The sequence below is a fragment of the Vombatus ursinus genome, unplaced genomic scaffold (assembly GCF_900497805.2).
Source record: "Vombatus ursinus unplaced genomic scaffold, bare-nosed wombat genome assembly UNPS02011014.1, whole genome shotgun sequence".
Lineage (NCBI taxonomy): Eukaryota > Metazoa > Chordata > Mammalia > Diprotodontia > Vombatidae > Vombatus > Vombatus ursinus.
Window position 1 is genome coordinate 1,337,648 of NW_020950792.1, and position 23,807 is coordinate 1,361,454.

General features: G+C 33.4%; 1 protein-coding gene across 1 annotated transcript in view; it reads left to right on the forward strand.

The window, feature by feature from the left end:
- UGGT2 (UDP-glucose glycoprotein glucosyltransferase 2) overlaps nt 1-23,807 on the forward strand; it is a 212,746-nt gene that overhangs the window by 80,044 nt on the left and 108,895 nt on the right. Inside the window, exons 12-15 of the mRNA XM_027855699.1 lie at nt 3,819-3,969; nt 12,146-12,265; nt 14,011-14,096; nt 20,511-20,646. Coding sequence (XP_027711500.1) covers nt 3,819-3,969; nt 12,146-12,265; nt 14,011-14,096; nt 20,511-20,646 — 493 coding nt within the window. The remainder of the gene's footprint in view (nt 1-3,818; nt 3,970-12,145; nt 12,266-14,010; nt 14,097-20,510; nt 20,647-23,807) is intronic.

The following is a 23,807-nucleotide window of genomic DNA, read 5'->3' on the forward strand; positions in this document are numbered from 1 at the left end:
AATCATGAAAAAAGAGTCAACAGCCTGGTAAAGGAAGCACAAAGAATGGAAAAAGATACGTAAAAATTCACTTAAGAAAGTAACTCCTGAAAAAGTAGAATTGGCCAAATGGAAAAGGAGGTACAAAAGCTAATTGAAGAAATAATCCCTTAAAAATTAGAATTGGGCAAGTAGAAGCTAATGACTCTATATAACTTCAGGAATCAATTAAACAAAATCAAAAGAAGGAAAAATAGAAGAAAATGCATTAGAAAATGATCCTCCCTTCATTGCTGACCAAGGGGATAATGGACATGCAATATTTTATATGCTTTTAGGTAGAATCAATGTATTGGTTGGTTTTGCTGAACTTTTCTTTTCCCTTTAAAATTTTTGTTAGTGGGAAAGGTTTGCCATTTAAGGGAAGAATATATTTGAAAATAAATATGAAAATAAAATACAAAAAATATTTACTGGGACCTGGTACTGCACAGGGTCAGTGAGTTGGTCCCAGAATTGAACAGGAGGAAGACTGAGGACTGGAGTACATTTGTAAAATTGTACAATACTTTTAATCATTTTTTTAAAAACCATTATTCTCTTGGTGATGCTGTGTTATTGCACATTTAGGACCCCACAATACCCAAAGAATAAAAGTTTCAAAAGAATTATAGTGCAATAGAGATGATACATATGGAGAGTGCACTTAGGTAGGCTGCAACGTATTTCTAAATGATGGTATATGTGTGAGCAGTAGCATAAAATATTACATTTGGGAAATATGTAACTTGAAAGGGCTGTGGGCCACTCAGAGCAAAAGAAAATGAGGGATAAAAGCTCTATATTTTTTGTGTGTTATGTGGATATTATCATGCCTTGAGAAAAAATCACGAGGAATTGAGAGAAACATGGGAAAATTTGTAGAACGACCACAGTGTGAAGCAAACAGAACCTTTGAACCACAAATGGAATAATTACAATGATGTAAAAGAAAACAACACTGAAAAGTATTTGAACTCAGACGATGCAATGATGAATCTTGGTCTCAGAGAATAGACAATAAAACAAACTTCCTGTTTTTTAGTAGAAGGGTGGGAGATTATGGGATTGAAATATTGCATATACAGTTGGTCACAGTCCTTTTGTCAATCAGTTTTGCTTAATTGTTTCTCCTTTTGACAAAGTAGGGTTCAACATTTGTACTGAGGGCATATTGGGAAGAGTTTATGGTATTTAAAAATGACAAAAATGAATCAATAAACCTTTAAACAGAACAGTTTAAACAGTTTAAACAGAACAGTATCATGCATACATGATGTACAGCTCTAAGAAAGCTCTATAATTTAAATGCTGCAATTGTACTATAAAATGTAGAAAAGACCTAAGGGGAGGTTTAGGATGTTGGATCAATATTGCCCAAGAGGAGGAAGTATAGACAGATTGAAATCTACACCAATGGGAGATGTTCTCTATCTGGCCTGATTTGGGTCTGTATAGGAGTTCAGTTTTGGGAATAATAACAACATTTATATAGTGCTTTTAGAGCACTTTACAGAGCACTTTATATAAGTTATCTCATCTGAGTTTTACAATTACTCTGGGAGGTAGGTGCTGAGGAAACTAAAGCTAAGAGAGTTTCAAACTATCTACCAGTGATCATGTAGCTAGTATGTGACTGAGGCAAGATTTTAACTCTGTATTTCCTGGCTCCAAAGCCAGTACTTTATCCACCATGCTACCTAGCGCACATTAGAATGAAATGAGACAGTAACTTTTAACAGAAGGAGGGCTTTTTTTTAAACAACCTCAAAAAAAGCATATCCAGCAAGGATATTTTATTTATTCAGTTGAGCAAAGCTCCTCTCTCTCTGAATTTACAATGGTGGTGCTTCTGATAGGAAGCATGTTTCAAACCTGAGAAGCTTCTGACCACCCTGACTTCTTGTGTGCTGGGTTTTTCTACTTACAAGAAAGCTCTATCAGTGGCTCCAACCTTAATCCCTTGGACAAATTAATCATTAATGATCGTGTCATTGCCTTTTTAGAAAAAGAATACCTCTCTCCAAAGGTATAGATTGCAACCCATCCTGCATCACTCTGTTCCATATCGTTTGTTACACCTCCCACAATGGTAGTATATAGCATATATTTAATTCTAATTGAATTGTTAAAACTGAACTTTAACAGCTTTGGCAGTTATGTAGCTACACACTAAAGTTATACTAGATTTGAAGGTGAATTCGAAACATAACTGAATCTTAAATTACCAGATATTAATTTCATAGGTGTACCAAATATATATTTAATTCTAATTGAATTCTGATTTGACATTAACAATTTTGGCAGTTTTGTAACTGCACATTGAAGTTATATTAGATTTGTAGATGAATTCCAAACAAGAAAGACTGAATCACCAGATATTAGTTTCATCAGTATACTAAAAATAGGAAATAAGCCAAAATATATCACCTTCATTTTATTTTTTTTTCAGTGTAAGATTAAAATTTTTGTAAAATGATCCTAAGTGATGATTATTTTTCTTCATTTATTAAATTTATTTTTCAGTTAATGAATCACCTAGACTGTTGCAATAGCTTTCTAATTGGCTTCCCTGCCTCAAATTTCTTCCCACTCCAACCCATTCTCCTTACATCTGCTGAGATAATTTTCCTAAAGCATATGTGTAACCTTGCTCAATAAACCCCCCTGGCTCCCTATTGCTCTACTATAAGATATAAAGCACTGTTTTTGGTACTTAAGGCTCTTTACAACCTAAGCTCTTCCTACCTTTCAAGTCTTTTCACATTTTACTCACCTCTATAAATTCTACATTCCAGTAATGCCATTCTCCTTGCTATTTCTCTTATCTCCTGTCTTTGCCATGTATTTGCTTAGAATTTTTTCATTGTTTCTGCCTCTGACATTTCTAGATTCTTTTAAGACTCAACTCAAATATCACCTTTTGCAGGAGGCCTTCCTGGTTCCCCCAACCACTTGAACCTTCCTCTCTTAAAGTTACTCTACTCTGTATATATATTGTGTAAACCTATTTATTTACATATCATCTCCCTAATTAGGTTATATATGTAGAGGGCAAGAACTGTTTTTGTGTTTTTACTTTTCTTTGTGTCCCCAGAACTTGGTACAATGCCCAGTGGCTTAGTAAGGGTAACGTTTATCGACTGGTTGATTGAGCAAATAAAGGACAGTGAAATTTTGCCATTCTCTTTGTTTCAATAAATTATATGACTATAAAGAAATAATCTAATGTTAAATATTGTTTGCAAATTCCTATCTAATACTTTCTTATACTATCATCAAGGATATATTCAATATATGTATGCTATAATGAATGAAATTTCTAATTCGTCTTTTGGTAGAAACTATGTTATTTATATTTCAAATGAAGTCTTGGTAAAATAAAGGATGATGATTGAGTCAAATAATGTTCTTTATCAGATAGCACAGAGCCTCCAAAAAAGAAAGCTTAATATAAGAATAATAAGTACTTTAGTACTATTGTGTTTTTAAGTTATTTTTATTGCTATGAAGGATTTTCACCAAATTTTTTGTAATATTATTTGCATATGAAAAGCAACATGGCACAGTTGTTAGGAAGACCTGGATTCAAGTCACACTTCTGACACACTGTCACTAGATCAAATTCACCTCTCAATGACCAAGCAGCTAAGACGATAAGTTTCAGAGCAGGTCCTGGTTTGCATTGGTAGAGAGAGTTTGTTCCGCAGGTATTCCCTATAGCAGTGGAATTATAGATCCGGTTTTTAAAATTACATATCAATAATATATGTACTTATTTCTTTTCTTTGGATATTAAGTATTCTGGATATGCTGAAATTGGAAGGAAAAGTGATGAATGGCCTTCGTGATCTTGGGATTAAAGAAGAGAACTTCAACAAACTTTTAAAATTAAATACACATCACGGAGATGACAATTATGCATTAGATATTCGACATACTTCAATAATGGTATGTATGTCTATATGTAATTCTAAGTCTTGAGGCAAAAAGCTTTTAGCACATTACTTAAGGCTTAATACTGCATAAATCCTGTTAAGTGGATGAGTCATTTAATAGGATTAGGTTAAACAGTGGTGGTAAGAGAACTTCCATTTTTGCTACATTTTTTTTTTGCAGTACCTCTTCTGAGTTCCTTAAGTTTGAGATTTTATTCATATATGTTAGAAGGAAACACCAAGAAATTGTTCAGTATTCTTGTCATGTTAAAACAAAACAAATATTTTTGTGGTGCTTTATATATAACCTCTACTTATAAATTTGCTTCTGTAGTCCAGCATCTGTACAAATGAAGAAGTAGCAAATAGATCAGACATTCTATATTTCTAGATATAAGAAAAAGAGTTCAGATACTGGGATATCCTTGAAATTATGTTTTTGTTAATCTTAGTTTCAGAAGTATGTTAAGTTTTATATCATCATCATTTCTCATATGCTGTTATTGGCCTGATTTAATTTTTGAGCTAGGTATCTCATTTTAAGTTTATTCACAATTCTTTTTAAAAATGTTTTATGAAAAATAAAAATAACTAAATAATTCTTGTTATTGATTTTATGGTCATTAATTGAAAGTTTCTGATTTGACTTTTCCGGAAGAGTACTACCATGGAAATAGAAACATGATAAACATGAAAATTTGGAGTGTTCATTTTCAACCATATCACATACATTAGAAAAAGGTCATAGTATAGATCCTGAAGTCCTTGGCATAGCAGAGTATGGGCTTATGTTTTTGGTACATTTTTTTTGGTGAGGCAATTGGGGTTAAGTGACTTGCCCAGGGTCACACAGCTGGTGTCAAGTGTCTGAGACTGGATTTGAACTCAAGTCCTCCTGACTCCAAGGCCAGAGCTTTATCCACTACACCACCCAACTGCCCTTTTGGTACATTTTTATTTCAAAAGATGACTAGGTGACCAAAAAAATATTAACAGATGAACACTATTACTTCATAGGTTGCTTAAAGCCAGAACATAACAGAAAAATTTCTGTCAACAAAAGTATCAACTTTATTGTTGGGATAAATATTTTACAAGGTTGCCCTATCATCTATTGAATCATTTGGCTTTCAGTTTAATGATATCTGAAGGTTTTAAAAAACTGAACATTTAGAAATACATTAATCATTGAACTGCCTGACTTAATATTATTGCAAAACATTCAATTAAGTGCCTTTTTCCCTTGAATTAATGCAAAATTATTACATGCTTTTAGATCTGATTTTATAAATTTTTATTTTCAATTTTTCAGTGAAAATTTATGTTAGTTTATATAACATAATTTCATGTCCTATATTTTCATTAATACAGTATTTACATATTGAAGTTACTGAAGGTGAAATTAAGAATGAAGCATTTGTTTAAAACAACTGGAAGATTCTGCTATTATATTTAATGCATTACTTTATAAAGACTGATAAATTTGTATTCATTTTTATTCTTACTTAATTTCTCTTTCCATAAAATCCTAGTCTTGACTATTTATGCTTCCTTTTTCCTACTTTTAATCCTTTTCTTCACTCATCATTCTCCTTCCCAGTTCTTTCCAAGGAATATAAAATCATGATTGCAATAATGTAAGTATTCATATTCTATATTCTTAACAAGTATCTTCTTCGTAATTACTGCCCTCCTCTATTTTTCTTCCTTGCTTTTTTTTTCTGGTCATCCTAACAATGAACAAATAGAAAGATTAATGAAATTCCCCTTTTCTTCCCCTAGAAGTTGATGCAGTATTATATTAGGTGTGGACATTTTGAACTCTGTAATACTGAACCAATGCTTCTCTTCAAATCTGTGTAAATTCAAGAACTTTGTTGTCTAGTCCAGTTCAGATTCTAGTAAGATAATCTCTGGAAGAAGAGTTTGGTTATAGATCTTATTCCTGGGATTTGTATATATTCTAACCAAAGTCCAAAGCTGTGGCCAGTAGGTTTTAGACTGTATTCCAGTGACCTAAAAAATCAACACCAAAAACAAGTGTTTATTGACTGCTCACAAGAGGTAAGGTCTTACATTAGTTGCACTTCAGACAATCTAGTTGGGAAGATAAGACATAGGAAAATATTAGAGTTAAATCGTACCAATATATTAACATAACAATTTGAAAATAATAAAGGAGGTTTTACCAGTCAGGGCATTATTTGTTTATAAATTAATTAATTTTAAAATTACACACACAATAATTGTTGTAGAAATTTTAGAGATGGAGCAATCATTTAAGGTTGGGGAATTGTCAGGAAAGGTTTTATGGATAAGGTAGGATTTAAATTCTTTCTTATTCACATATTATAGTAAAACATTGTTGGTAAGTACATGGAAATTATTAAGTATAAGCATTGCCCTCAAATAGTTGATGAGACTATTGGATAAACAAGCTATTTACAAGAAACATATAGATATATAGATATTTCCTATACTTTATAATCTTTTTTCAACAAGAGCATGGGACTTTAGAGTTTATTTGGTTCAGCCCTTAAGACTAAGGGTTAGAGAGTTTAAAATTCATAAGCTTGTTAGTCAGACCCTATGTCAGTTCATATATTAGTTTCCTGATTTTAGGCCCAGTGTTCTTTCTACTGTATCACATCTGATTTCAAAAAAGTCTTCATAAATCTGAACACATTAATGCCATTTTTACTAATAGTGAAAGAGATATTTGTGAAAATAATGAATTTCTGATTAAACACTGTATTTATTAGAAAGTGAGAGATGAGTATGTAAAAAAAATCCACTTCTTGATGCTTCATGACAAGCCTATGCCCTTCTCACACAGTAGGTTATCTATAGATCAAGTTCTTTTTCAATACCAGCAGTTGTTGAACAGATTAGATGAGCTCCCCATAGTCCTTATCTATGAAAAGATTTGCACAGAGACATTTTATCAATACCTATGCTATAATTTTCAGGTAGGTAGATACTACTTTATCTTGACTAATCAGACTGAAGTAATATGATTCTTTGGTATCAGACAGGTCTCAGAGTATTCTTGTTAAAATATCCAGCCATCTAGAAAGAGATGATCATGAGACAAAAAATATATCAAAGACCTATGATATCTTCAATGTAGGAACTCCTCTCTGTAACTTAGAGTTCTAAAGATTTGCCTTAGTGGATAGGGGGTGCAGTTAAAACAGAATTGGTTTCTTAAAGTATACTAATTAAGTGACTTGTTAAAATCTACATACAGTATATGTGTAACATGTCTCCATTTACTAGTCTTAGTAACCTTTTCAAAAAAGAAAATAAGGTTAGTTTGAAAGGACTTGTTCTTAATAAACCCAACTTGATTCCTAGTAATCATAACTTTCTCATCTGAATTCCTACATAACACATGCCTATATAATGCCTATATAACACAATCTAATCCATTAAGTTTTTATTGTATACCTGCTCTCTAATTGTTATTGTGATAAAAAGACAAAACAAAAAATAGTCCTTCAAAGAGTTCACATTTTTCTATAGAAAGATGAACAAATGAATGAATGGATCAATAAAAAAATGTAAAAGCTTTTATTAAGCACTTAACTATGTGCACAGCATTGTACTAAATGCTAGGAGTACAAATAAGAAAAGCAAGACAGTCCATGCTTTCAAGGAGCTCACATTTTTGTAGGTAAGATAACATATAAAGAAGGTTTCAGTTACAAGTCATATATAAAGGCCCCATGGTCTTTAGGGTAAAGTGGCAAAAAGGCCATATCTTTTTCTTTTTTTTCCTTGGGGGAGGCGGGGCTGGGCAGTGGGGTTAAGTGACTTGCCCAGGGTCACAGCTAGTGTCAAGTATCTGAGGCTGGATTTGAACTCAGGTCTCCTGATTCCGGGTCCAGTGCTCTATCTACTGCGCCACCTAACTGCCCCCTCCCATATCTTTTTCTGATGTTGGACCATTTAACAGTGCCAAGGATTTGTTTGGCAAAAATGCTCATATCCAGATCTTCAGTAGCTATGGCTACTGAGGAGGTAAGGGCTACAGAATCTGCAGAAGCAGTTGCCAGGTCGTATCTCCACAAGGGGTAAGTCCTTGGATGATGGCTATGACTGTGTGGACTGAGTTGGAAACAAGGCAGGTAGTCTGGAAGACACTGCTATTCTCAGGGCTGTTCTGTCTTAGTTCTGGTCTGAGGAAAGGTAATGGTGATTTGATTTGACCAGCACATACCACCTTCTGTTTCTCCCTCAGAAGGCCTTGTTAATTCAACTAGCATAACTTCCTTGCCCTATGGTATACGCTGTGATGACAGTTTTATGTATACCAAACCTTTATTTCTGTCTTTGACCTCCTTGGGGATTCCAGCTATGTGATATCTGAGTCAGTTACTTTTTTTTTCAAATTTCCAAACTGTTTTCCAGAATGGTTGAACTACTTCACAGTTGCACTAACAGTGTACATCCCTTCATAAAGCTTCTCCAACATTTACTATTTCTGGTTTTCTGTTTTTCTTTAATAGTTGTTATTGAGGCCTGTGAGAAGAAACCTTAGAGATTGATTTCATTTACTCTTATTTCTATTATTAGTGAATTGGAACAGTCTGTCATGTGCTTGATAATAGTTTCATTCTTCTTTGAGAAGTTTTTTTCATCTTCTTTGACCATTTATCCATTAAGGAATGACTTGCTCATATATTTGCTTTGTTTTCCTATACATCTTGGTTTTCAGACCTTTATAAGAGATAATTGAGGCAAGCTTTTTCATCTAATCAACTTTCAGTCTTTAAACTATCTTGATTTATTTTGTTCATGCAAAATCTTTCTATTTCTATGTTTTCTTTTAAACTCTGAATTAATTGGAAAGCTTTTTATGATGTACTTTTCTATGCCTATCTCTTTTGTTCTTTATAATGATCATTTCAATTACATGGTAAGAATTTTGTTTGTGATAACTTCTCAATCCTCCAGAGAAATATTATCCTTTTTAATGTCTTTGTCCATGGGGTTATATACACATTTGGCTGAACTTTTTGAAATCTCTTTTCCTAAATTTCAGAGTACACATCTGACTATACCAACCTGTCCTAGTATAGATGTTTAAGGACCTTAAAGCCCTCCATCAAAGGAATAGGCCCTTTGATATAGGTACATTTTAACTTAAACAGTGGAAATTTCAAAGCCACATTTCACACTCTTAGGATGATGGGGTTATGGTGCAAATAAATAGTGTTTCATGGCAAAAGATGTTTGGATCATGGTCACCAGAGAGATAGACACAAATGGAGGGGAGAAGATAGGTCCAGATTTCAGTCACTGAAAAGACGAGTATACAACTGCTTCTCAGGTTAAAAGAAGGTAATATCTAGAGCTCAACTATGATGATGGTAGAGTCACAGCAAGAGGAGGAAAGGGGATCAGTGATCTAGCAAGAAACCATCCTCCACATCTATAACATAGATAAGCTAGTGTTATTCTTCTTATTTAGCATGGGAATTCCTTGATAACTATTCTCCTAACACAGGACAGCTCAGGCAAGAAACATTAATTTTGTAGGCCGTGGGAGAGGGGGACTTAAGTAGATGCATGGATTGTTTTATTATTTCCAATATAATACATGGAGAAGTACTAAGAACTAGTCAGTGAAGGGCTTACTGTGCCATTGGTCATGAAAGTTTCTAGATATGGAGAGTTCCAGAAAAGATAGAGATTCTAGTCTGGAGGAGAGAAAGGGTACAGAGAAAAGAAAGCCTGTCATAAGAAAGCCTGTATACTCAGTAAACCAGAGAAGTTTTTGGATCTATTATACAAGTGTTCACAGTCTGTTTGCTAAGTATCTACTGTAGTATGATGCTAAAGTGAACTAGTTATTTTCATGTTATATTTCATGTTGCATTACTAAGTAGAACTGTCACACTAAGCCAAAGTAGTTTACGGGAATGTGGTACTCAGGACCGTATGATTGGATGAAGGAAATTGCTTTCTGTGAATAATGAAGCAATTCCTTTGGTCTCTATTCACCTTGCTCTTTGAGGAACAATAGTACAAATAGATATAAATGTGATGGAGGGAAGTCTATAGTGAACTGTGACCCTAATTCTGAGGTAGAAGAGTAAGTTCATCCCAGAACCTTCCTAAGAAGAGCCACTGACTATCAAGAAAAACATTTAGCACCTAATAGAAAGCCAATTAGGAATCTTCATTATATATTCACATCATAAAAAAAGATTCCTTGGAAAATGGACTCCAAAAGAAAACTCTTAAACAATTCTCTGATTATTAACATCAAGGAAGGCATATGTAACTCTTTCCTCATTCTGTTTCACAGACAGAAGGAAGGAAGAAGGAGCAAGGTATGGCATGAGTGTTTTAGATCAGCCCTACCCATAAAGCTTGCAAAAGTGGACATCCCTATTAAATTGACCTGATAAGTCCTTGAAGAACCCAGATGAAAATTATGTAATTGTAGCATTGTTCAATGACAGGGAAATGGAAACATAGGGCAATGGTTGTAAGGCACCTGTGCATGTCTGACCATTGCACAAGACTAGGAAACCTGGGCTAATTGTTCCCTATGGAGATTGACATTTACTCTACTCCCTGAATTAGAGGAGAACGGTGAGCTGAAAAGTGGCAGGAAGAGGAGCTGACAAGACCTAGAACACCCAGATAGCCAGGACTTAGAGCAAAAGAGGAATTCTAAACAGCCAAGTTTCCCTGATTCCTGAATGGGAAAGCCAGTGAGGTTGTAAATGGTAATGCTGTTAATTCTATCCTTGAGAATTATTTCATTTCCAAGTGACAGCAGCTGATTCTAGACATTTGAACTATGTCTAGAAATACCTGGTTTAGGGTTGTACTTACAGCCTAGTTATGAGTAGCCTGAATAATCTGGAAAAGGTGATAGGTATAGGTGTATATACTATAGGTATAGATATATATACACATAGATGTAAGTAGTAATTGTTTTATTATATTTTATATTCCTTGTTATGAGTAAAGACTGTATACCATTAAGTCACATTTCTGTTCAATTCTGTTGTGCCATGCTTATGTAATTAGTATTTGTTGCAATACAGTGGGCCAGACTGGAAGGTAGAAGTACCCAATGGTGGGGGGCTTGACCCAAGACTTCAACTGGATAGATCCACACTAACCATGCCTACTTTATTATTGAGATGAGCAATTCCCACTCACAATTGGGTGGATAGAAATTGCGGCTCTTTAAGGGAGATAGAAGTAGCAATTCTTTAAGAATGTTAGTGCTTGTGGAATGTTAGAAAGGAGTAAGGCTGTGCTTCTAAATTTTGCCTATCTGAACTAGTCTATTTTTCCTTTTTAGGGGTTTTTTTCAGCAGAAGCTAGTATTAGTAGCTATTTTATAATGAAATTTGAGATCTGATATCAAGATTCCTTTCCAACTTTTTTGTTGTTCTCCTTGATATTTTTGAATTTTTCTTCTGTTTTGTGAATTTTATTCTTCTTTTGTTTAAATCTCTAACTTATTCCTTGGATAATTTGATTCATATTACATCAGATCTCCTGATCAGAATACTTTTGGTTTGCTACTAATACTCATTGTGACCTTAGCCAAGTTACTTCTCTGGGTCTCAGTTTCTTCTTCTGTATAAATGTGGCAGTGAGATTAGATGGCAGCATAGCATATTGAATTGAATGTCAGAATTAAAGTTAGGAAGACTCATAAACATTTTATAATCATTAGACCCTAAGCAAATCACTTAAACTCCCTAAGCCTCAGTTTCCACACCCATAAAATAGAGCTAATAATAATAATTGCTTATAGGGTTTGTATCAAATGAGAAAGTATGTCAAGTGTTTTTTAAAGTGCTTAATAAATGCCAACTATTATTGTTGTTGTTATTGCTATCTCTAAAGTCATTTCCAATACTATAAATCTGAGATCTATTCATAAAGTCTCACTAGCAAGAACATGAGAAAAACATATATTTGTGTACAAGGTCTGTAAAACTGCAATATACCTACTTGACTATAGTGTAAAAAGCTAAAATGATAGTAGACATGCACTGAAAGTTGATTTCAATTCAAATTCTAAAATGAGGACAAAGAAATGTATACATGCTATAAAAAATACTTATTCCATCTTTCATTTCCTAGCTTTATTTTCCTAGGTCTACCAAATATTAAGTATCACTTTTATAAACTATTGGCTTCTTTTCTAGTGGATAAATAATTTAGAACAAGATGATATATATGCTATGTGGCCAATGAGTTGCCAGGAGCTTTTGGAGCCAATATTCCCTGGAAATATACCCTCAATTAGGCGTAATTTTTATAACCTGGTAAGTTGTTCAGTCTTTAAAGCCATTTCATACTCTAACAAAGTATATAGATTTCAAAGAAATAGCAGCCTTTTTGGAATTGTCATGCTCGACTAAGCAAACCAGAGGGAAATTGGGATATGGAAAGTATTTACAAGAGTATTATAAGTTATCACAGCCTAAGATTCAGTGGCACACTTTCTATACTAAAGAAAGCAGGCGTGCAATAGGCAATAGCTATGGCAACCAGGAAACTCAAGAATAGCATCTAGGGTACATCTGAGCACTGACCCATGTATTATGTGCCAAGATGTTGACTCCTATTATAGAATATTTAAATGTTTTACATAAACTGCCTGAATTATAGACATACCCATCTGCTGTTTAGTTCCATAAAACATAATTTTAGTTGAAACTATTTTAGGGGCAGTTTTATAACAAAAATGTTATGAATGGAAGGTTTGTTTCTGTGCAACTTAAATTTGAACAGCAAAACCTTAATATATATCCTTAGAGAAAAGGTGCCTGCCAACAGATCTGAATTAGGGAGATCTGTGATATTGTCATCAGAGGGCTTTAGAATTGGAGAGGAAGGGTTGTCAGATGACTAGATGATGCTAACATCCTCTAAGGGGTAAGGTAAAAGAAGCTAACTTTACCACCAAGAAACAGGTATTTTAAAATCTAACCAAAGATGACAACTCTCAGGTGAATTAGCCATTCTTTTCTTCTCCCCCAAAATCAATATGACCACAGGGTTCATAAGATACAATCTATTTACTTTAAGGAACAGAGCAACTGAAAAGTACTGAACCCTAATGCAAAGTGTGATTAGAGCTAGAGCCGAGGGTTTTGGGAGCCAAATGCTCTATTAAACCATAGAATAGTAGTTTTTAACTTGAAAGAACTCCTGAAGGTTCCAGAAAAAAACTATTTCTCCTGTTTGTATTTTCTTCTCTAAAAGGAATAAATAAAATAATTAATTTGATTGTATTCTGTTGTGAATGTGGCTACTTATCAATAAACCTATTTTATAAAGTACTTAACATTTCTCTGTGATATTTAACAACCAATATGAAGAACAGAGACTTAAACTAAGCCTTGTGGTTTGGTTGACCTTGTTTTGCTGCCCTCCAAGAATTAATTCAAAGATGCTGGAAATCCTGATTTTTAGTGTGGGGCTTATAGTGGAGTAAGTCGTTGTAATTCTTTTTATGCCAAATAAAGTGATACTCAGATATCAATTTTCTGTTCATTTTAAAAGATTTATTATACTCCATTGCAATATTAAATATTTGAATTGATTTTAAATTCTAAACTAATAGAAAATAAAGGAAGTTTGTAAGATATAATTGCTATTTTCACATGTGGAATGGCATACATTTTAAATTAAATGGCATCCTACAGCTGTATGAGGCTTTTTTGAGGGCAAGGAGTGCTGGTTTCTTAGTTTTGAAGGTTTAGCATAGACATGATGATATATGCTGAGGATAAGATAACATGTTTGATGAAGAAGATAGTACACTTCCAAAAAGTGTCATGAGTAATATTGGCATTTATTTCTATTTACCACAGTCTTTTGAAAACAATTACACAAACTAAAATTGTTTGATAGATAATTTTTCCAAAATGTTTACATTGACAGAGAACTATAATTAATAATTCAATCGACTGAAAACCACACTGACTTTAAATTTCACAAGGGGAATAGTGGATATTTAAAAATAAAAAATAATTTTAATTACTAAATTCTATTTTCCTCTTAGGTTCTTTTTATTAATCCTGATCAAGAAATTACAGCAGATTTTGTAAAAATTGCTGAACTATTCTATCAATATAGAATCCCTCTAAGGTAATTTCAAATTTGCAATATTAAATTGATCTTTTTAATGAAATATAATTAAATATTATTTAAATACAGTTGCTTAAGATTGAAATGTTGTTTTACCATTAAAAGTCAGAAAGTTTCAGCGTTTATTTAATCTATCTTCCTGTCTAGCTAAAGCTTTGAATTTCTCTTAAAAGTAAACAGCTCACATTTTAAAATAACCCTTCTTAATCTTCAAGGTTCTAGTCAGGTAGCATGTGGTCAGTGAAAGCATGTATATATCCCACCTGTCAGCATTCCAAAATGAACTTAATAGTGATAATTTTTGATGCCTTCTCAATAGAATAGAAATTTTTTTCATATCTCCCAATTCTTTGATCCACTATGTACTATCCCCTGATTATGCCCTTGTTTTGTTACTGCCACTTTCACAGGTGTCTAGTATTCCTTAGGTGATTTGACTGGTATCTGGATAATAATAATAGCAGTAGTTTTGCCATTGATCATATCCTGTATTTAATGATACTTTCAGTTTACTAAAGCTGATGGTTTTATTTTATTGTTATTGTTATTGTTAGTTTAATTTGGTACAGACCAGTGATTTCTTTAGTAGGGAACATCTGGTCAGAGAACTTCATCCATCCATGTAGAACTACAACTGTCCCACAACTTAGAGCATACCTACACAACTTGTAAACTTCTTCAGGCTGCAGATAGGTTAGACTACAGACAGACTGGGGATGGTTGGTTGCCACAGGTCACACGACAAATGGAATAGTGCACAGTGGCAACCTTATTTTTTTCTTGGGCCACTACAAGTGGCCCCTAGGCCATATGTTGTGCAGGCCTGACTTAAAGTCTTAGACAGTTGCCTGGGCTCCTGAAGGTTAAGTGACTTGTCCAGGGTCACACAGCCAGAAAGTAAAAGAGGTAAGACTTGAACTCTGCTCAGGACTCCACGACTTTGATACCAATTCTCTCTCTCTCTCTCTCTTTAACTTTCCCTGTTGAGTTTTGCTGGTAATTTATAAAAATTCCAGTGAGTTATGTTGTTTTATTTTATATCCTTTTGATTTGCTTAAGTTACTCTTTCCACTGATTTTAGTTGTATCTTTAAGTAAATGAAATCATCAATAAAAAGCAATAATTTCCTTACCGTTTTTATAGGGCTTATTCTCTCATTTTCTTTTTCTTGTCTTGTTGTTATACCTAGAATGTCTAAAACTGTAGCAAATAATAGTAGTGCTAATGAACATCCTTGCTTTACTGCTGATCTTATTGCAAAGTCGTCTAGAATTTCTCCATTACAAATAATTCTGACTCTTGGTTTCATGTAGTTAATATTTATCATATTTACTCCCATAGTTTTTAGTGTTTTCAATAAAAATCGGTATTATATTTTATCAAAAGCTTTTCCTGCATCGGTTTAATAATCAGGTGATTTATATAATTTTTGTTAACTAATCAGTTTAAAATGTAATTTTCTACATACACTTATAAGATTTTTATACCCTAGAACAGATCATGGCTGATATTTATGAAAGTGCCAAACATAACAGCACTATGCATAATCCTTTTGGTTTTTGTTCAATAATAGTCAGAGGTCTCATATCTAACTTGTCTAAAATTCTGTTCAGGCTCTTGACTTCTTTCTTGTTTATCTTTCTAGTAGCTTTGTCGAGGTTTGAAAGGAGTCCCCATCAAGACTCCCAACTGTTATAGTTTCTCTTGCTCCCTTTATATATATATAAATGCATATATATATATGTATGTATATATATACACACACACAAATATATGTATATAGTTAATATTATTTTATTGTATACAGTACCTTTAAGTGTAATGTATTTCCCTATTCATCTCTTTCAATTGTGTTTCCTTGTCTGAAGTCATGCATGTCACTCTTTTGTGTGTCAGTCTTATTTTTTTAGTTTACCTAAGGCACAATCTCCTATTTTAAGTCCATGGATCATTGTTTTAAATGTGTTTCTTATAAACAACATATTATTGGATTCTGCATTCCCTTATTCATTCTATTATAGATTAGTCTATATTATATAATTAGTTATATTTTTACCTCCATTGTATCCTCTTGTCCTTTTCCATCTCTTTACCCATCTTTTTCCTCTTTTTTCTCTTTACAAGGAAGAATTCAGTGGTGAAATAGGTTTGTGATTGGTGATGGTGATCTTTAATTGGAGCAAAAGGTTTTTTCTGTTCCACTACCCCTTTTCTCTTCCCTTCATCCAGATCCCAACAGTTGGTTCTTAATTTCTATGTTTTTCCTTTTTTAACCTTCCCTTTGTTATCCACCCTCAAAGCTGAAATTTTTCTAATGTCTATTCTTTCCCTCATACCATTCTCCCTCTTAAACTCCTTCCCCATTCTCCCTATTTACATGTTTCTCTCTTGAGTTTAATTAATGTTTCCTACAAATTCATTGTATTTGTGTAAACATGTCTGTTCAACCTATCTTCGACTAATTCTAATAAGAATGAAGTTCAAACAGTGCCTGCTGCCCCTCCCTCTTCCACTTTGTATAGTCTTTTTTTCTCACATTATGAGAAATAGTACCTTTTATCTCCCTTTGCTTTCCTCTTTATGGCCATCAAACCAGAACTGATCCACTCCCATATCCTTTCATCTCATCTCATCTCATATCTGTCTTTGACCGTGAAGACATTAAAGTTATAAGGAGTACTTCATTCTTCTTTAATTCTTAAAATATAAGTCCTTCATCATGAGATAGCCCCTTTCATTTATTCAGATGTATTTACCTTTCTGATTTCACTTGCCTCCTTTGTTTGAATTTTTGAATTTTCTACTGAGTTTTGGTCTTTTCATCAGAAGTATATGAAAATCTAATCCATTGAAGGTCAGTTTTCCCTTATCAGATTAAACTAAGTTTTGCAGAGTAAGTTGTTCTTAGTTGTAAGCCTCTATCTTTTGCCTTTTGGAAGATTTTATTCCCAGCTCTCATCTCCTAAAGAGTGGTAGCTACAAAAAAATATTTCATAGATTTGGGCTATGACATTCCTGGGATTTTTCATTTGAAGATTTCTTTCAGAAGCTGATCATGGATTCTATCTTTTTAGCTTTGTCTTTTGGTTTATATCTGGACAGTTTTCACTTAAGACTTTTTGAAATATTGAATCCAGCCTTTTACAAAAGCCTGAATTTCATTTACTCTGATGATTCTTAGATTATTTCACTTTTTATTCAAAAAGTAATTAATATCTTCCAGTATGTCAGGTACTATCCTAAGCATTTGGGATGTAACAAAAGGCAAAAATATGGTCACTGACCTCAAGGAGTTCACGTTCTAAAAGGAGACAACATGCAACAAATTGTACATACAAGATATGCACAATTAAATTTACATAGTAAATTACTTTTTAAAAGACAAAGCAAAAGAAATTCCTATATTTGACATGTTCAGAAAAATATCTCATTTTGCATCCTTCAGTTCATCACTTCTCTGTCAATAGAAGGTAATGCCTAGATGATACTAGCAGTGGGAGTGAGGAGTAGGGGAAGTTGAGAAAGGTAGGATTTGGGCTGAGTCTTGATGGAAGCCATACATAGTGGTAAGGAGGAAGAGCATCCTAGACATGGAGGACAGCCAGAGAAAAGGCACAGAGTTGGGGGATAGGGTGTCATATTCAAGGAGCAGTAAGAATGCCAATGTCACTGTACTGTAGAATTTGTGAAGAGTCAAAGAAATCTGAAAAGTTATGAAGGCTCCAAGTAATAAGGAACCGCTGAAATATATTAAGTGAGGTCATACTGCACTTTTGGAGAATCACTTTGGCCACTAAAGGTAGGATGGATTGGAGTGGGGAAAGATTTGAGGCAGGGAGAACAACCAGGAGGCTATTTCAATAGTCCAAGATATGATCTAAGGAGGGCCTGCATTAGGTTAGTGACTGTTTAAGTTAAGAAAAGGAGGCATATTTAAGAAATATTTTGAAAGCATAAACAAAACTTGGCAACAGATTGGATATGCTAAGTGAATGTGTGACTGGGGAGTTAAGCATAGTGATGAGGTTGTGAACCTGGGTTCACAATGAATGAAGGTATGCTTGACAGCAGCAGGGTAGTTTACAAAGGGGAAAGGATTGGAAGGAAAAATAAATGATTTAAGTTTTGGACATGTTTTCTAGGACAGCTGTTTATGATAGGAGATATTTTATTTTTCTTCTATTTTTTAAATCTTTCTATTTTCTCCTACCATTTCTTGTTATTTCATGGAATCATTCGTTTCTGTTTGCCCATTCTAATTTTTAGAGAGCCTTTCTTCAATAAAGTTTCCTTTCCTTTTTTTCTAAGCTACTAATTCTCCTTCAAAGCCTTCCTTCCACAGTTTTCTTTTCATTTATGATTTCTTGCTTGATTTCTTTTTAGTATTCTTATAGTCCTTGTGGCTAAGTCATTTTCTTCTTTGAGATTCTACTTGGAATAATTATGGAGTTATTCTCTTCTAGATTTTCTTTTTGGATTATTCTTTATTGAAAAGAAAAATATCTACATTTTTAGATAACATAAAAGGAACTGCATATTATTATGGTCTTTAAAAATTATATTTAGGGGCAGCTAGGTGGCACAGTGGATAGAGCACCAGCCCTGGAGTCAGGATGTCCTGAGTTCAAATCCGGTCTCAGACACATAACACTCACTAGCTGTGTGACCCTGGGCAAGTCACTTAACCCCAGTTGCCCCACTAAAAAACAAACAAAAAAATTATATTTGATTTTGTTTCAATTAACAAAAATCAGCTTCCTCTCCTTCCCATCTCCCTCAACCTCATTGAAAGGAAAAGAAAAAGAAAAACCAAACACTTCCCAAATTTTCATTTTTAAGGAATTATTTTCTTCAGTGAGCTTTGTATCTTTTTTCCCCATTTGGCCAGTTCTTTTTCTTAAGGAGTTCTTTTCTTCAGTGAAGTTTCATACTTATTTTGCTATTCAGCCAAATTGTGTTTTTTAAAGGTATTATTTTTTCAGTATTTTTATGCCTCTTTTACCAAGCTGTTAATTCTCTTTCCATGATTTTCTTGCATTATTCTCATTTCTTTTCCCAATTTTTCCTCTACTACTCTTACTTGATTTTTAAAATAATTTTTTTGCTCTTTCCTTGGCTCTTCCAGAAATTTATGTTGAGTTTGTGCCCAATTTGCATTTTTTCTTTGAGACTTTGCTTGTAGCTGTTTTGACTTTATTGTCATCTGAGTTTTTTGAGCTTCCCTGTCAACATAGTCGCTTTTTAAAGTTATGTTCTTTTTTTTGGTTGTTTGCTCATTTTTCTGTTTTATTTCTGGACTTTGAACTTTATGTTAAAGTTGGGCTCTGCCTACCTGATTGAAGAAGCACTGTTTTAAGTTTCATTTTTTTTTTGTTACTGCTGTTTTCACAGCTGGTTCTGGGGTTTATAAGTTTTCAGTGTTTCCAAGGTCATGTGATCCAGGGAATGATGTAGCCACTGTTCTCCTGATCTATGCTCAAGGGTCTGTAAAACCCTTGTGCATACCCTTTGACCCAGTAATGCCACTACTAGATCTGTATTCCAAAGAGGTCAAAGAAGAGGGGAAAGGACCTATTTGTACAAAAATATTTATGGTAGCTCTTTTTGTGGTGACAAAGAATAGCAAATTGAGGAAATGCCTATTAATTGGGGAATGGGTAATCAAGATGTGGTATATGATTGTGATGGAATACTACTGTGCTAAAAGAAATAACGGCGACAAAGTTTTCAAAACACCTGAGAAGATTTATATGAACTGACACAGAGTGAAGTGACAGAACCAGGAGAACATTGTACACAGTAACAGCAGTATTGTAATGATGATCAACTGTGAAAGACTTAGTTCCTCTGATCAACACAATGATCCAACACATTTCCCAGTTAGAAAAAATAGTTTGTCTATTTTACCTTCCATTGTCTCTTGCTTGGTCAACAATTGTTTCTCTGTCCAAAAACCTGAAAAAATAATTTCTTGATTGATCTTCTAATTTGCTTATGATGTCACCCTTTATGTCTGTCATGTATCCATTTGGAACTTATCTTGGTGTATGGCATGAGATATTGATCTATACATCATTTCTCTCAGGCTCTTTTATAGTTTCCTAGTGAGTAGTGGGTTCTTATCCCAGTAGATGGTATCTTTGGGTTTATCAAGTGTTAACTTCTGTATACTGTGTTTGTAATCTGTTCCAATGATAAACCTCTCTTTTTCTTAACCAGTATTAAATAATTTTGATCATTACAGCTTTTTTATATTAGTTTGGGATCTGGTACCACTCAGCCCCCTTCCTTCCCACTTTTTATCATTATTTCCCTTGAACTTCTTGACCTTTTTTTCCTCCAAATATATTTTGTTATTTAAAATATTACGGTGTTAAAAAAAGCTGTTAAATACATTCATCTTTTTCTTCCCAGAACAGGTTTTGTTTTCATTCTTAATACAGATGATGTAATTGATGGGCATAATGATGCTGGAGTTGCCCTTTGGCGAGTTATCAATTACATTATTGAAGAATATAACATCACACAAGCTTTTTCTGCCATAGTAAAGGTGAGTATTTGTAGAAAGGGATAATTTATTTTAGGTCATTTATTTTATTTTTCCCTTGAATTTGTATCATGTAAATTTAAGAGAAGAAAAATGCCATGGTTTGTGGACCAATTTTTTAAAATAAGGAAATAAATTAAAAAATTTTTTAATAGGTATATGTTTTTATGTATGGAATAAATTGTTATTCTTAACAATTTTATGTATTGTTGTCATAAATTTATTTGGTGTTTTAAAGTAGCCATCAAAGATTAATTTGTACCTCCACTGAGGCCCTATCATAATGTCTCAGTATGGTGTATATTGTATTCTTTAAGTGAATAATTCTTGATTCCCAAAGGTTATACAAGAGGAATGCAATCCCTGGCAGGTCCTTAATTGTAGTAATGAGGCCCTGGATGGGTTTATCACCAAATGATATTATAAAATACAATTGATTATATTTTAAGAAATATAAAATTACATTACTTCTGTGGGAGTTATTCCTAAACCAGGTAGCTATACTGTCAGCCACTGACATTTAGAAGTAAAATTTAAAATTAATTAAGAATTAAGAGAAGAAAAATGAGGAAAATATAACATGTAATTAATACAATTCTAAACTTCACCGTTCAAATGAGTTGTCAATATCAAAAAATGAGAAATGAAGGATCAAACATCAACACCAATTATAACATTTTTCTATAGAAGTATCCAATGTATATCAATTGTTATACTAATACTAGAATATCCTAGAAATTTCCTCAATTGACAAATATTTGCTCTCTTTACTCAGTGGAATGATATGGCGGCCAAAAGTAACATCACTAATATCTTAAAATCTTACACATGGATTGCAAGGTGCTAATATATTCTCAGTTTCTTTAAAAAAACTTTTCCATTGTTTAGAATCTTGTCCTCTTTGAGATCTTTAAAACTGATCCTCACTTACATTTAAAAATAATATTACCTCCTGCACAAACTGCTTCTCCGTGTATTTGGTCAAGTTAACAAGGTCTTCTTGACTTTATCCATGCCCTACCTTATTATAGTAGAATAGGAATTGAAATTGTGGAATACAAGAGTGGTGGAAGCACTGTCATTGCCAATGAGATTAGTGCATTACATACACATTTCCAGATAGTCCCATTTCACATGTATTTGTTTTCCTCCTGGTTTCATATAATTGTTCTTGAGATGACTTGATTCAGCTTAGTTTTATCTTAAGCTCCTTCTTGGTCTATTTCCCCTCAACTTCTTTCTGCAGTCTACTGAGCTGATATTGCATATATCAATTTCATTATTTTCTTCTGTAACATTTTGTAAATTAACTTGTACTTTAATTTGTTTGCCTTTGACTGCCATGCTCCTCTGATTGGTAAAGAGATCACATTTTCTGGTTATTTTGCATTATCTAGTCTTTTTGGCCTTGTTGTTATGGCAAGAGTTTACCATTACTTAAATTTGTTTAAGAAGTGGTGATAGTACTGATGTTTTAACTTTTGTTGATTTCCCATTTTTTCCAAGTCAACAGCTTGTTTAGTAGTTCAGATAACAGTTGTTATAATCTCACACAGTATTACCATCTTATTTCTGTCCCTCTAATTGCATTTTGATTTTGACTTTTGCTGTCAAAGATATAAAAACTTATTCTCATTTGACTAAAACATCTATACTCAATCAGTCTTTTTTGTATTTATGATCTTTGCTCACTGTTTTCAGTGCCTTCTAATTCTCTTATTGTCAAAACTGTTTGTGATGTATTGCCATGATATTTTTGAAGTCCTACATTTCTTGATTCTGAATATTTTCCAGCTAATTGTTTGCTCTCCTTTCTCTCCTTATTAAAGTTAACAAGTATAGTTTGGAGGATTTTGTCAAGGATATATCTTGTCTACTTTGCCAAATAGATTTTGGTTAATTTTTTTAAAATAAAGAAGTGGGGAAGTTCCTACAGGCATGAAATGTTGCATGCACTTTCAGATGTGATCACTATATTAGTTTTATTTAACTGTTTTATTTTGTTAGCTAAGCTCTCTTGCAAAGTGGGAGTGATATGAAAATGTTTACAATGTAAAAACAAAACACAACTATCACTTTTTTAAAAAAACTGTAACAAAGGTTAATGGTCATGGAAAAGTAAAGCTGAAATGTTAAGTGTTAGTACTTGATTTTTATCTTAATCAGAAACTAAAATAGTTCATTTCTGAAATTTTAAATATAAGTGGGAGAATAAGATTCAATTTTCAAGAATACATATGTATATGAAATAAAATAAAGTATTACTTTATTTAGTAATTATGGTTCCAGATCTGGTTGAATACAATGAATAAATGAATGAAATGAATGCATTTATTAAGTGTATACTGTGTACTTTTATTTTATTACATAAAAATATTGCCAAGTAATGTACTAAATTCTGAAGATAAAAAAATGAAAAAACTAGGCAGTTTCTGTTCTCAGGGAGCTCACACTTTAATTGAGAGAGACGACTTAAAAGGAAGGTCCATTACATGTTCCAAGCGTCTGATGTTAGGATGGATAGCAAGGCCCAGAGCTCTTTACATTACTTAAATAATTAATATGACAGTGCCAGGGAATTGCAGGGCCCAGGGACAGGGCAGATAGTTAAACCTAGGATATTTCAAAAGGCAATGGCAAGACAGATATTTGAAGTAGTATTCCTCCATAGCAACAGAAAGAACAGAGTTACTGATTTCCATATAATTCAGACTCTGTGAGCAGTCAAGCATCCAAAGCGAGAGGGTGAAGTGCCCCTGGAAATGATGTTCTTCTTGCCTGACCATCCTGTAGATTCTGGAACCTCCAGAACTGATGGAGGGGGTGAGAAAGGAAGGCAGAGACAGCTCTTCTACTACCTGTATGACCAGAATTGTTCTGGGACTGCCTGAGAATGAGCTTAGTAATCTCTTAAACAGTTTTTTAAAGCCCTTTCATAAGTTACTTGGTGACAGTATAGTATAGCACACAGGATTATGAATCAGGAAACCTAAGTTTTAGTTCTTGCTCTCTCACTAACTCACTATGTGAACTTGTACACTGTGTGAACATTTAACCTCTATAAGCCTGAGTTTCATCATCTGTAGAATAAAGGACGACTCTGGATATGGAATCAGGAATTTTCGAATCCTGCCTCAAACACTTAGTAATTGCTTAACCTCTCT